Below are 14589 nucleotides of genomic sequence, written 5' to 3'. Positions count from 1 at the left end.
TACTTTAGTTTGTCATAATAGCAGTAGTCTTTTCTATTTACTAAAACGGAGCCTTTCATCTTTCCATTTAATAACAGACCATTTTCCAATCTAATACAAAGTTAGTTGAAACCATAGACTGTAAAAAAAAAACGATCACACAATTATTGTAAGAAACGGAGAACATGAAACATAGAAGAGCTAAAGACAAATTTTTGGCCCACATTTGCGATGTACTTTAAGGCCTTGACTAAATGTTTACTCTTTTTAATAAGCCATAAAACAACACTACAAGAAGCATGGTTTATTTTTTATTTTTTAATGAACATATGTACAGTTATGCAAAGCATAAATACAAAACCGATAGTTGAAAATTATTTTTACAAAAATGCATTATACTTGTGGTTGGATGAATAGGATACTTCCAATACTGTAGAACGTTGATAACTAAGTAGCTGATAAGTGAACCCTATCTCAAATATATCCCTAAAAGATATACATTTACTAACTGATGACCAACTCTAGTTTGTAACATCTCAAAACTGGGTACTAAACTCCTGAATAGAAAAGCATTACGTGGCAACCAGGTACACGTGTCACTACCTGTTGTATGATCGGTCTTTTTTCGACCTTTCTAATGCTTTGTCCATTGTTTTCTCATTGTCTCCTCTGCACTTCGGACAGTACCATTTTCCTTTGGGCTTATGGTACAGGCCAACGCATGAGAAGTGAAACCATTCAATAGTGCATTCTTCATTATCGCACCCTATCATCTCTCCAAAAGACACTTGCTCACAAAGGCAGTAAGTGGGTTCATTGGGATCAATCGGCAGGTCTGTCGGCGACGGCTCCCTGTCCTGCTTGCTTTTAGACCTCTTCTTCTTCTTCGATGACGTCTTAGCCTTCTTCTCTTTTGGCGTGCCTGAAGCAACCTCCTCGCTTTGCTCCATGGTGTAACTGGAGTTTTCCCGGTTCTCGGAACCATTTTTCTGCCTCCGTGAACGCTTTCCACCAGATTTGTCAACTGAAGCCGGGGTCTCGTCTCGTCTACGGTCCACAGACGGCTTACTGGCCGACAGCATCGCAGCAGAAAGTGGTGTCATAGTAACGGTTGCTACGGTACTGGGGGTGCTGCCCACCGATACGGTGCTCTCCGGAGAGGCCTGGAAAATCTCCCCCTGCCACTCAAGCTGCCGGCTGCGATTCTCCACCATTTCCACCATTTGGCCTGCGATCTGGATCTTTTCGTCACCGAGTTCTTCTGTGCGGATCAAAGAGCGCTGGATGCAGTGAAGTAGACGCCGCCTCTGCACAGGGTCCGATTCATGTCTGTGCTTTTCATAAGCATCGTCCAATTCATTGAGGATCTCTGCAAGATAAATAAACAAGGATTTGTGTAAAAAATATATAATACTGGCACAATGTTTACTGATTATTTAATTAAATATGCACTCATTTGCATACATTTGATATCTGAACTTTCTTTAAAGTCAGGTTAAAAAAATAAAGTTACACAAGAGACAAAGATTTTTAACACAAGGGATTTCATTAATTTTGTATCTAGCGCCAGAAAACTCACATCATATTTTAGGAATAAAATGTTATATAAATAAGATGAATAATAACTGAGCAAAGCCTTCTGTAACAACATTCATAATATAAATAGGAATAAAACTGTAAAGTCCGGTAGGCCTATATGTAAATGATACTGAAATGGAGATTTCCGAGTTGGTGCTTGATTGAGAAAAAAAAACCTCATTTTGAGAAAACGGCCTTTAACAATCTATGTATTGTAATTGAAATTAACAGATAAAAATAAAGAAGTGTAATAAAATAAACATTGAAATGTAGCCAAAAATATTAAAATTGACCAGTTCATGAAAAAAAAACATGTTTTTTTTCCTGTAGCGTCGACATTTTACGTTACATTCGGTTGACACAGTCACTGGCCATTCATGTGTATATGTGTAGTCTATGATATTTCAAAGACTATTTAGTATTTACGCAACACTAGCACACAACTGTGATTTCAAACTACATAATAATTTAGGCAGGAAGTTTAGTGGCGCTCTAGAATCTGCCAGACCCCTCGACTTCACACTCCATCCGATCAGGATAGGCAGCGATTTCATGAAAGTCGCTACAAAATTGAGTAATAAATTAGATTATGTAAGGTATAAATGACAAATACATTAACCATACATATTTAACCAACTTTGTAGACCAACCACTCAATCGGGGGGAAACCTGCGAGTTTCACGTGCTAACAGTTAACGTTAGCCGCTAGCCAGCTAGTTAGTGTGACATCTAACACCCGTTGCTCAAACAATGCAGCGTTTTCTTCTTACACGAGTGCGAGTGTCCGTATAGTCTCACCTTGATATCTGGCGTCTATTTCCTTCATGAGAGACACACATCTCTGTAGGTCCAGCGGCAAAGACTCGACCAGCTCCAGATAGTCCTCAACATATTTCACAACAACATGAGACGACTCGCCGTTTGAAGAAGGGTTCAGCATCTTTTCACACGCATTTAAGAGGTTGGTAGAGCAATAGAAATAATGATTATTAATATTTTATCCTAGTCTTAAGAATTAAAAGTCTGGGCAGCTGAGAAAAGTTACTCATGTACGTGTTGTATTGATTTGTGCAGGACCAGTGACGCTACTATGGCGGAGACTGAGCTCATGAATATCAATTTTCTCACGATGACGTTATTCCATAACCTTCCAAAGGGGTGTCTAGGAGGCACGCGGACTCCAATTAATATTCATGAGCAAAAACGGAGAAGGGTCTGACTGCAGAGCCACAGTTTTACCCATAGATATCATATATAGACTATATGATGTCTATGGTTTTACCCCCTACAGTTTTGCCCGCGCATGTGCAGAGAGTTTTATGTCGTCGAGATGCAAAGGAATAAAACTAATTAATGTCAGCGGTTAGGGACAACAGAAACGCTAGAGTGTCATCCTTTTACAACCCTGAAATTTATTTATTATTATATTTTTTTACTTCTTGGTGTAATTGCGCTTGTATAATTTTATAGTGAATGATCAATGGTAATATGGTAATGGTAAGATAATGTATGATAATGTCGTACTAAAGGCACTCGTTACTAAAGATTTTAAGAACTCTATAATAATTCTATAGTAACTATCTGTAACTATGTTATAATAAATGCATGCTGTCATCACAGACCCCTGAGTGAGGTGCCAAATCGTGTGGCCTATTGAGGAGAGGTGTGCTATACATTTTCTAAGAGATGGGGGGTACGATGTTTAACCCAGGGGCAAAAAATTGGGTAATAAATCCCATAGACTTAACATTGCGACGAAATTTGAAGACTCATAGCACTGAGCGAGGATTTCGCAAAAACGTGTAATGTAGCCTGCCACATTTGAAGAGGCTGACAGGCTCTGTAAGAACATAGGCCTACCTCACAAAAAAGTAAAAGTTGCATCCCTGGGGGGCAAGAGCTTCCCAAAGTGGCCCCATTGACTTACATTGTATATCCTAGCAACCGCCTAGCAACACCATAGCAACCACTGATAACACCCTAGCAACCGCCTAGCAACGCCCATAACAACCACCCAGAATACCCTACCTACCGCCTAGCAACACCATAGCAACCACCCAAAATACCCTAGCAACCATACAGACATATTCGTTGGCTCGTATGCAATCATGTACCACACCCTAGCAACCGATTGGCAAGTTTTGCCACTGCAAGCACCACTTCACATTTTCTTCAGGAAATGTTAATTCGCACTGAAAGGTAAATGTAAATTAAATTGAAGTCTTGGTTATGTCTCCAATAAATTATCATCCCCACACTTTCAGCCTGTTTGAAATTAATTTTTATTTGTGTTCAAGTTTGCGCATTAACCCCAGGCAGAATTAATTAACTTAAGGAATTAGAGTTATATTGACTTTAGACTAATAATTCCCCTTTGAATGTCTGTTTGAAAGTTCATTTGTTATACAAGCTTTGAAGAATAAAGTGTATTTATTATACTAGGCTGTTCGTTTTTGGAGGACAAACGTATAAGATTAAAGTGTTCATGTTAAGAATAACCGTAAATATTTCTCACTTGATTAGGTCACAGAAAATGGGAAAATTTCATTAATTAAGTGCTTTTATCCAACCTTTATTTGACAATAACTGCATTAGTATTAAGTGTCTCTTAAAATCTAAAGTTTGTGATGGGTAGAGTTTGGGTTAGTATAGAAAATATAGTTTATATGTGTATAAAATCCATTTGGCTTATTGAGAGTCCTTGTAAACCAAATATACCAACGTGTGTGTGTGTGTATGTTGTGTTTCTCTCTTCTTGTTATTCTGATATTTTAGCTTCATTGTATATTTAATCATTACAGAATAGCCTATTCAGAGTCAGTCAATCTAAACACCTGTGAATGCCTGTAGTTTTTCATGTATTATTTTAATATCTCACTCAGACATCTTGAATTGTGTCCTATCTAAATATTCTTTAGATACTTGGATCACTTAAATCTTATGCTGAAAGCTTAAAAGGGTAGTTGCATTCTTATAACACCATGAATGCCCTGCAGGGGTCACTTGTGTTAAGGGAATGAGACTCTGAAATGTTGTTTATCCTCCTCAGCTCTGTTGTTTACTGGAACATTATCTAGATATTATTTTCTCTTGAGTGTATCCTTGTTTCCGTTACAGCCCTGAAGAGAAATCCAAAAGAGCTATCCTACATTTTTAACAGTTGTGAGAATGACCTTTAAAAACTGTAAAAGTAGTTCTTCGTACATCTGTATTATTAGCAGTATGTCAGATCACTGAAATGTCATAGTGAGAGGGGAAAATGTGTATAAAGTTCTCCAGAGGCCAGCACTGCAGTCTTCTAGTCTTACGTACTCTGACCCGAGCGGTGTTGTAAAAAATAAACTCTTACACATTTCAGTGTCAATGGGGGATTCAGAGTTTGGACCATAGGTTACTTTCCACATTAACTTAATGTCAAGAATCAGGGAGTTGAGCAAACGCTCGCAAGCTAGGGATAATGACCATTTAAACGCCTAAATATGATGAATAAACACATTCTTTTGAAGGCTTTTCCCTCATTTAGATGGTGGTGCGGTAATCAGGGGAAATGTGTTGTTAACAGGGTGACTCTGACAAAAAAAAGTCTAAATGAATTCATTTTCAGCTCTTAAAGCTAAAAGACATGGATTCCAACCTCAGTTAAAAGTAGGATAAGGTAAGGTTTTTTTTATAAACATTTTTTGGTTGAAACTCTCTTCACATTGTGATAGCAATCGATAGAAGTGGTCTAAATATTAAAACATGTGCTTTTACTTTTTAATTAATACTCTTACAATTTCATTAGTATTCTTAGATTTAGTTTTACTGTCAAATGATCAGATCCCACGAATCGGCATACATTTCCTGATACATATAGTCAATTCACAACTTTATTTTACATTTCAATTGTATAAATTCCCCACTTATTATAGTTCAGTACTTTATCTTATTGTGCAAGCTCTTAATCTTAATTATTTGAAATAACTTTGTTAAATCTTCATATTTACCATAATATGCTGTAAAAGGATTTCAGAATGTTTGCTCCTGTCTATTTATTTTCTTCAGGAAGCTGCCGAGAATTAATGACTCCAGATTTCCCATGACGTAAACTCAATTGTTCAGGCCCTTTCAGTATAAACACACCTAGGCTTGTCTTTGATGATTACAGTTACCAGTATAGCTCACTTTAAGTGTTCCACAGTCCATTCAGTTCCGTTGGATAATATGTAATTAGGATCATGTTTTAAAGTCATCTGAATTGGTTTTCAGGTATTTGGTAATGGGTGAGGGTTAGAAAGGTCAGGAACTTTGAATGACTTCATCAATGAGTTCATCAATACAAGTTAAATAAGTGCTCATGGTGCTGAGCCTCTCTCTCTCTCTCTCTCTCTCTCTCTCTCTCTCTCGCTCTCTCTCTTTCTCTCTAACAGACACAATGGCTCTGGAATTTATTGCGTAAGTGTAAAAAATTAAATCACTTCAGATTACTATAAATAAAGGGAAATAGGAGACCCAGATTGTTATCCATCTCAGTTAATTTTATTTCTTCAAAAAAGGATTTGTGGACATTTGTGAGACTTCAAATTACTGCTAGCTTTACAATTGACCCAAAAGCATTTGGACTCTTAAACTACACTTAAATGTCTTGACATTATATAACAAAATATCCAATGGCATGGCATTTATATAAGAATGACAGCACAAGCAAAATGTTGGACTATTACTAATAAATACGGTTGACTCAAAGGCCAAATAAAAATGTAATTGCATCTTTATTCAAGACAAAAATAAACCAAAAACTAAGACCATAAATGACATTTTTAATGCCCTCTTTGGTGCTTTTGCCTGGTACATATTAAAATGTAATGTCAGCGGTTCTCAGATAAACACCTCCCTCCAATTCACTTTCTTATCATGCCTTGCCACCCACTTCCTGTTTATCCTCCGTATTTCTTCATCTCTCCTTGGGTTGGTGTTTCTTCCTTCATTCTGAGACAAAATCTTATTTCTGTACGACCTCAGAAGTTGTTGGAAAAAGAGAACACAATTTAGATGTGGAAAAACTCCCTGTACAAAACTTAACCAGGTAATAGGTGAATAACTATGCAGTCACACTTATGTTACTCTTGAACGTATCCTTGTTGCCATTGCAGACATGGTTGAAAAGACATGAAGAGGCTCTCCCTCTCCACATGTTCCTACTAGTCAATGTACAACACATAAGCATACAGACAGACTATTTATGTAACTATTGCAAAGTCTGAGAAACAGTGACTATTGTACGCAACATATGTGATCAGACATTTGTAAGTGATACAGTCATACAGTTCCTCATCAAGTTAGATTCACTCTTGTTTATAAACTTTAGATGAAGAATATCCTGGCATGCTGTTATATTGTGTATATTGTATGTGTGTGAGAGCCCGTGTATATAGTGAAACCAGAGACGAAGAATGAGAAGCCGTTAGACCGCTGTCTCCTCTTATGGTGACAAGCAGTTAATCAACATGATTTTGACTTTTTATGGTCTTCGAGCTGCCCAGTGCCACTGCTTGATAAGGACATTCATTCCCTCTCCTGTCATAGTGGTTTCCTCTCACTGGCTGGTGTCTTTTCCGTTATCACTGGCGGCTAATCAGCCTGGAGACTTTAAGCTTTAATGTAGTAACCCTAGATAGTGCTACAGTGCATTTAGAAAGTATCCAGACCCCTGAGAACTTTTCACGTTGTATGTTGCTGCCTTATGCTAAATGTTTTCATTTAAAATTCTTTTCCACAACAATCTACACTCCACACTTCATATTGTCAAAGCAAGAACTGAAAATGTCTGTCTACAGATGGTCTGAGGATCTGCGGAGGAAAATCCCCAAATCTAGATGTGCAAATCTTGTTGCACCATTTTCAAAAAGGTCCTTCATTATATATACTGTAGTAATAGGTCCGAATACTTATGCAGTGTTATATTTCAGTTGTTTATTTTTAATACATTTATTAAATTATCATAAATATTTTTTTTGCTTTGTAATTATGGGGCTTGGAGTGTAGATTGTGATTTCTTTAAAATTATTTTAACATAAGGCTGCAACATAACAAAATGATAACAGTGTGGCACGGTAGGCCTACATGAAAAAACATCCGAACCATTCGGTTCGCTTGTCTCGGTTCGGCGCGTGTGTGCGTCGCACGGTTCGACGCATGCGCAATGTAACCTCGTGCCCGTGACCTCATACAGTGCGTTTACTTTTCGCGCGAAATAAGAGATGTGTGGACATGACAATGGACATACATATGACGCTTGTTCGACTTGAACCGGCGCTGCACAGACCGATCGATGAATGACATCAAAGTACCGCGAGAGCAATTTTCAATCACTCTCACGGTACTTTGATGTCGATCGGTCTGTGCAGCGCCGGTTCAAGTCGAACAAGCCTAGAGACAGTAGAAGTGGAGTATGGAGTGCTGCGCAGGTCTCGTCACGTATAGAAATGGCAAGTCGGAGATATCCACTTTATTCTCCTCTAAACACTTGTTATAATAAGCTAATATTGTCACAATCTCAGACTCTGTAACCTCACTCTCCAGCCATCAGAGGGCACCCTCGCCTGAATATTGATTCCCTCACCACACTACATTTCCCAATAGCCCCAGTTCTGATTCTAATCACCATGCCCAGCTGTATCTCATTTACTAGGCTTTTTAGCTGCACTGCAAGCAGCTCTCAGTGCGAAGTCTTGTTTTGCTACTGTGAACATTTATGAGCGTTTATTTCTGTGACTGCCTGATTGTTTTGTTGACCCTGCCCGTTTTGGATATCTCCCTGTCTGCTACCTGCCTACGTTACCTCTGCTTTGTTCTTTGACCTTGACTGTTTGCTGCCTGCCCTGATCTTCTGCCTGGTATTGTACTACGATTCAGCCCTGTCTTCACTGCTGTATCTGCTGGTTCTGACCTTTGCCTGTTTGACTATTCTGCTCAATAAATTAAGCTGCAAATGGATCTCTCTGATTCTGATGATTCACAACAAATATAATGCAAGGGTCTTCTTTGGATTTTTTTTTTAGTGTTCATTTTTACAGCTGTCTCTCATAATAATCCAAAATATGGTAGTTATTTTAATGATTCACTGGTATAGGGACCAATTAGATGGCAATTGTTCCCTTGTTAGTTCCTTGTTAGCATCTGTGTAAACTTTAAGTGTGTACTTATGCAAATGGAATATCCACCTTATTCTGCTCTAAACAATGCGCGCCACCATGACGACGACTCCGGTTGCCTACTTCCGGTTCGTACTGTATTAGCAGTGAGAAAATTAGTTCAGGCTCTACATGTGCTGTTGTTGGTTGTTTTAACAATTCAAAGAAGATAAAAAAAACTTTTTAGAAACTGGGTGCTTTGAGAATAAGATAAAAAGGAGAGAATGCCTATGTCCGGTTCTGTATCAGCTATTCAATACCAGAGAGTAGACGTTTTTGGTTAGCTGCGCTAAAACTGAAGCATCCAACGAAAAAGGTGTAATAGGCCTACGTTACCAGTAGGGATGGGCATTTCAAGCAAATATAATATTCGAAGATCGCTGGGTATTATGCAATTAATATTCGAGAATCGCACCCCTCCATCACATCACGCACACATGCATGTAAAGGCTATAGGCTACACACCAGAGCACATGAGCAAAGCGGAGCAGTGTGACGCTTAAATATAAGTTAAACAAAAAAAACTAAACATACGTTTTATATTTAAGTTTCACAATATAATGTTTTTTTACAAATTGTATTCATCTATGTTGATTATATGAAAAGGGAACCGCATAAGATGAGTCAGATATGATCATAAGATGCCCAATATATCGGAAAACATTTGGAATGGCTCAGACATGATTTTGACCACTTATCAAATTTTGTTTTGTAGAAAGCCTTTCTTTAAAGTGAATTTCGTTTAGTATAAATTGTATCTTCATTTGTATCAATGTTTTATCAACAAATTGCCTGGAATAATAAATAAGAAGCACAAATAGTAGGTAGGCTACAGGACACGGATGCGCGGGCGCGTGAACTGGAGCGCGTCTTATTAATCAACGAAACTCAGCGTATAAGTTACTTGCCTCACATACATAAGTATATCTATAGAAAGCTTGAAATGTGTGCTTTTAAACAAAATAATTAAAAACGAGCAGAAATGGGCTGCTCTTATGTATAGGTTAATTCGTATGAAGTGTGCATTTCTCTCAATAGGCGTGTTCACTACTGCGAAGATGGCGAGTGAGTCAGTATCATCAAATTTATCTTTGCAGTCGACACTTACAGAAAACAATAGTTATTAATAAACAATTCAAATGTTTAATGCATAATCATTACTTTTGCCGTTTTTTTTTTTTGTGGCAAGCTTATGCGTGCGTTGAGATGCAGAATAGGCAATATATTACGAAAACGCTCATTATGGTTTAGCATTCTCTCCCATATAGTATACATAACTTCCAATCCAACTTCAGTCGTGCACGGGCAGGGGCAGCCCTACTTATTTCACATATTTTCTAACCAGCACATCACTGCGGCGTTCTGAGCAAGCGGCGCTTAATCTTCATAAAGCTTCGAACCGGAAAAGGAAAACTGGCTTCCGGTTCAAACCCGCTATGAATAAAGGGGTAAATTCGCTAACTAGGAAAAAGGTGGATAAGGAAGGCTAACCGGAGTTGAAGGATGCGCCAGCGTCAAGTCTGCTGTGTGGGAACATTTTGGATTTCATGTTACATGATATTTAAAAATATACAGTGACACCAAGTTTAAATAAGAACTCCAGTCATATGTTTCCAAATACTGCACTTTAATTTCAAGTGAAAAAAAATGTATCATCACTCTCAGGGAATAGAAGCATTGTTGATACTGTTTTTTGTGTTGAGGTTGAACTTATGTTTCACTTTATGGTTATGCCTTTGCTATTGTTATAGCCTCATTATAGGCAATGATGTGTGCATATTTTGACTTTTTTAAAAGATAGTGCTTTAAGAGTTCCTCTATTTTTCTTTTAAAAGATAAACATTTTGTAAGTGCTACACTGAAGTTAACAGTTTGATAAATGCAAGTTAATATTAATCTTTGTGTGCTAAAAATGCACATAACTCCCTGTAGAGATAGCAATAAACAATAAAACAAGCAATAAAAATAAACAAAAGCATTTCATCAATGTCTTCTCTCTTGCTGTATCAAAATGTCACCTAGCTTTCCTCAGAGATGGTCTCAATAATGTGCTTAAAGTCAAGTCAAATTCAGTTTGTGCATGATTACATGATATACATTTTGTTTTAATACTGTATCCTGAATTGTGGATAATTAAGCTATAGCCTATATCATATGCTGAAGTACATTTCTGGAGTGTTAAAGATTAAAAGAAAAAATAACAACAAGAACCGTACAGAACCGAAAACCGTGACCCTAAAACCGTGATACGAACCGAACCGTGGGTTTTGTGAACCGTGCCACCCCTAGTATTAAGGGGTGTGAATACTTTCTAAATGCACTGTAAATGTGCTTGTAGCAGAACGATTGTCAATTCCTTTTCAAATACAGGTTTTGGATTTGCAGCAAAGCATCTTCAATGAACTAAAGAGAACACAAAGACAATTAGATATCGATAAGACATTTCTGTATTAATTAGTCATCATACCATGCAAAGCGATTCAAAAGGAGTGAATCAAAGCAGTAAAATAACCCACCTTATGTTGAGTTTTCTGCGTAGTCGGTAAAACACGGCCAGAGACACAAGAATAAATAAAACAGAGACAGATGATCTGGCAATAATTTCCCATGGATATGTTCTTGTTTCTTTTTCTGAAGAGAGAGAAGATTATTTCACTTGTAATAATAATTAATGTTATTCTAATGTTAATGTAATTTACTGTTATTACTATAGCAAGTTCATGTAACATGTAACAAGAACACTGTAAAATAAAGTGGTAACAGTATATGTAATATAGCAGAAAAACAAGTTTCACCCCCATTTGTTAAAAAAATAAATAAAGTCAGTAACACTTTACAAAAAGGTCTAATTTGTTAACATTAGCTATGGGTGAGTAACAAACTATGAGTGAAATATTATTAATGTTAGTTTATAAAATATAATTGTTCAATGTTTATTCATGTTAGTTCACAGTGCATTAACTAACACAACTTTAAAAAAATAAAAATGGATTATTTACTAGCATTAACTAAAATTAACAAATGCTGTAGAAGTATTGATCATTCTTAGTTCATGTTAAATAATTCATAAACCAATGTTAACAAATGAAACTTTATTGTAAAGTGATTCCATAAATCTGTAATATTGTCAAAACCGATTCCTTTTTAATACAAGCCACTGTACTAAATGTGGTCAAATTGTATTTCATTGCAAAATATTAGCTAATTTGACCCTGTGGAGTTTTAGAAAGTAGTAACCTTTCCGAAACACTTTTCACACTCTCACTGGTTTATTTGTCCAATAACATGTCCAACAATGTATAAACATGCATGATGAGAATTCAAAACATAATTTATACTGATCCACTTAAAAAAAACAATTCCTTTTAAAATACAGTGCATTCACCTTGTGTTGTAATCTGCAGTGTGCTCTTCTGTTGCAGAGAGCCGGACACAGAGGGGTATGAGGCCACACAGATGAGGTTACTGATGGTCACATCATCAGGAAGATATACTCGATTCTCAATTAAAGACGTGTTAACATTCTTGACAGAAGGGTTTTTGAAGGAAAAGTGCAAGGCAGGTTCCCAGTGAAGAGTGGGTTCCAACTGTTTATATGAGGCCTCACAGACAGCAATCCTCTGACCATTTTCAATGGCCAGATAAGTTTTCAGGCGGGTAACTTAAAGACAAAGAACTTTAATTTAATTTGAATATCAGTATAATAATGTTGTCTTGAATTGAATTCTTCACTGGCTCATGATGACTACAATGAAACAGAGAGATGTTAGTAGTCTACCACTGAATGAAACTAGGTAACATCAGTTGTTAGTGTAAGTGGAATTATACTTAACCTGTTTTTAAAAAATTACAATAGTGTTACAATGATTTGATGTTGTACTCACCGCTTACAGAGGCATTTACAGCAATGCTTCCTGCTTTATATGATAAAACACAAGAGTAAATTCCTTCATCTTCCATTGAAATCTTGGGAATGAATAATGAAACTCCATTTGAAGTGTTGAACAGACTCTTTCCATCATTACAAGTGTCGTCCAGTTTGGATGACAAACCAATATAACATTCTCTGCCCTGCATACTGATGTTCCACACAATAAAAATTAATTCATTCCATTTGACATCAGTGACATTATTGTCGCACCATAAAGTCACATTGCTGCCCTCCACAAAGATCTGCTCTTTGAAATCTGAAAAAAAAAACAACTTTAAATTGGATTAAGTATTAGACTAAAGCAAATTGTATGTTTAATCAAACTAAAATAAATAAATAAATATTTAAATAAATAAGATCTGCTTTTGACACAAACTATATTTCCCTGCCAAGCTAGACTGGTTTTATCCTTCCATGTGTCACTTCCTTCTTTAACCCTAATAGTTACAACATGCAGCAGCTCTTACAGTACAGATGTAACAGTGTAATGGTTGTTGTCTACCATTCATCGACAATACAGCTTTAAATAAATAAAAGTGTATATTGTCTGACCTGTCCATTTTTTTTCAATCAGATCATCTTGATTCTGATGTTGTACAATGGCTTCTCCTAGGACAGTTAGTGCACAGCATGTTAGTAACCGGTTAATGTGAGCACTGGAAACAGAATCATTTACTCAAATAAGTATTCCTGTCTGTTACACAAATGTAACTGTGGGATATTAAAGGTTAAGAAGAAGCTTTTATTAAATATATTTGTCATACTTCAAACACAAATCCATCACATGCACATGAAATAACAGATTCCTCATTCTTCTGAACAACCATTATGAGCTCCATTAAATCAAAGAAGCATCGTGCTTAAAAGTGGAATATAAAAGCAGATTTTCCTGATCAACAGTTACTGTCCGTTACACTTGTTTATCCACAAAACTTAGCCACAATAATTTATTTGATACTGTTGTTTGTGATAGATTTAAACAAGGCCATGATTTTCGCCATGAAACAAATACATTGTTTGGACACTTCAGCCACACATAGAAATGTGTGAATCTCATTTAAAAAAATATAAGTGGCATCTGCAAACATATTATGCTAGAATATGAAGAAAGGCCAAACCATTTATTAAGAGATGTAATTGTAACCATATTACAAATTTAAACTCACCTCGTGTATGACTTGCTGGTCCAAAGATGATTAGTAGGACGACCACCGTCAGTATCCAGCTGTTCGCCATCGCTTCAAATCTCTGGTCAGACTCCCTTCTCACTCACCTTTGAATGTGCTCTTTCCCTTGTCTGAGTTCTCCTCTTTTTGTTTCCTTCAGCAGTGAAGCTATTGAACACAGTTTTTAATTATCATTTCATTATCTTCTCTCACATCCTGTCTTGTTAACCACAGCAGTCATGTGAGAGCATTTTCTAAGTGCAAGAAGATTGAAATTTGGCAGTGTGTGATGTGTTGATGGTGATTATTATTGGTTAAATGTGTTGTGTCATCTAGCTGGCAAAACAATGAGAGTATAGTGACCGAGAAGATGAAAGAAAGCTGAATTTACAGTGCAGTTTCAGACGTAATAATTTTTCAAATGTTTTAAACGTTGCTTGAATGCTTTAATTACCTTTTTTCACATCAATTTATCCATAATGAAAAGCAAACACCAAATGTACGATCACTTTTGGGTAAAACTATAATACTACATTATCAACCTTTGCAATGGCACTAAAAATTTACCTCAGTTGAATTTCATCTTTAAAGGCCCACTGAAGTGCCTTGAAAAACACGCAGCTTTGTATGATGCGTTGACGTAATTTCCACTGAAACAGGAAGCTAAGGCGGGATATATTTAATGGCTCCTCCTCCTTTTCAAATAGCCAATAGTGTTTAGTTTACCTCACAGTTTACCTCCGCGCCACTGATAGCAGCAGCA

The 14589-nt window shown here is 36.7% G+C and overlaps 2 protein-coding genes and 1 long non-coding RNA gene across 3 annotated transcripts; 1 reads left to right on the top strand and 2 right to left on the bottom strand.

Annotated features, from left to right (window-relative positions):
- Positions 1–282: 282 nt before the first annotated feature.
- On the bottom strand, positions 283–2497 carry ing1 (inhibitor of growth family, member 1). Its single transcript, XM_077216686.1, has 2 exons — positions 2356–2497; positions 283–1348 (listed from the first exon to the last, which is right to left on the bottom strand). Exons 1-2 carry the CDS (start codon positions 2495–2497, stop codon positions 579–581), a joined length of 912 nt encoding a protein of 303 aa, XP_077072801.1. The 3' UTR covers positions 283–578.
- On the top strand, positions 2036–3814 carry LOC143723859 (uncharacterized). Its single transcript, XR_013197181.1, has 2 exons — positions 2036–2518; positions 2632–3814. It is a non-coding gene; the product is annotated as an uncharacterized LOC143723859 (long non-coding RNA).
- A 6523-nt stretch (positions 3815–10337) lies between these two features.
- Positions 10338–13990, bottom strand: LOC143723856 (uncharacterized). Its single transcript, XM_077216687.1, has 6 exons — positions 13827–13990; positions 13213–13269; positions 12614–12916; positions 12115–12390; positions 11246–11360; positions 10338–11132 (listed from the first exon to the last, which is right to left on the bottom strand). Exons 1-6 carry the CDS (start codon positions 13894–13896, stop codon positions 11090–11092), a joined length of 864 nt encoding a protein of 287 aa, XP_077072802.1. The 5' UTR covers positions 13897–13990; the 3' UTR covers positions 10338–11089.
- Between the last annotated feature and the right edge of the window lie 599 nt (positions 13991–14589).

The sequence above is a fragment of the Siphateles boraxobius genome, unplaced genomic scaffold (genome assembly GCF_051911475.1).
Source record: "Siphateles boraxobius isolate OS27281-9 unplaced genomic scaffold, OSU_SipBor_1 7, whole genome shotgun sequence".
Taxonomy (NCBI): Eukaryota; Metazoa; Chordata; class Actinopteri; order Cypriniformes; family Leuciscidae; genus Siphateles; species Siphateles boraxobius.
This window is presented reverse-complemented; position numbering and strand designations above follow the sequence as displayed.

Excerpts from the sequence above, each read along its gene's own strand:
- ing1 (XM_077216686.1), bottom strand. The coding sequence starts at position 2,497 with ATGCTGAACCCTTCTTCAAACGGCGAGTCGTCTCATGTTGTTGTGAAA. Across the intron at positions 1,349-2,355 it reads AATAGACGCCAGATATCAAG|AGATCCTCAATGAATTGGAC; the intron begins GTGAGACTATAC and ends TTTATCTTGCAG.
- LOC143723856 (XM_077216687.1), bottom strand. The coding sequence starts at position 13,896 with ATGGCGAACAGCTGGATACTGACGGTGGTCGTCCTACTAATCATCTTT. Across the intron at positions 13,270-13,826 it reads ACCAGCAAGTCATACACGAG|GAGAAGCCATTGTACAACAT; the intron begins GTGAGTTTAAAT and ends TAACTGTCCTAG. Across the intron at positions 11,361-12,114 it reads ACTGCAGATTACAACACAAG|AAAAAGAAACAAGAACATAT; the intron begins GTGAATGCACTG and ends CTCTCTCTTCAG.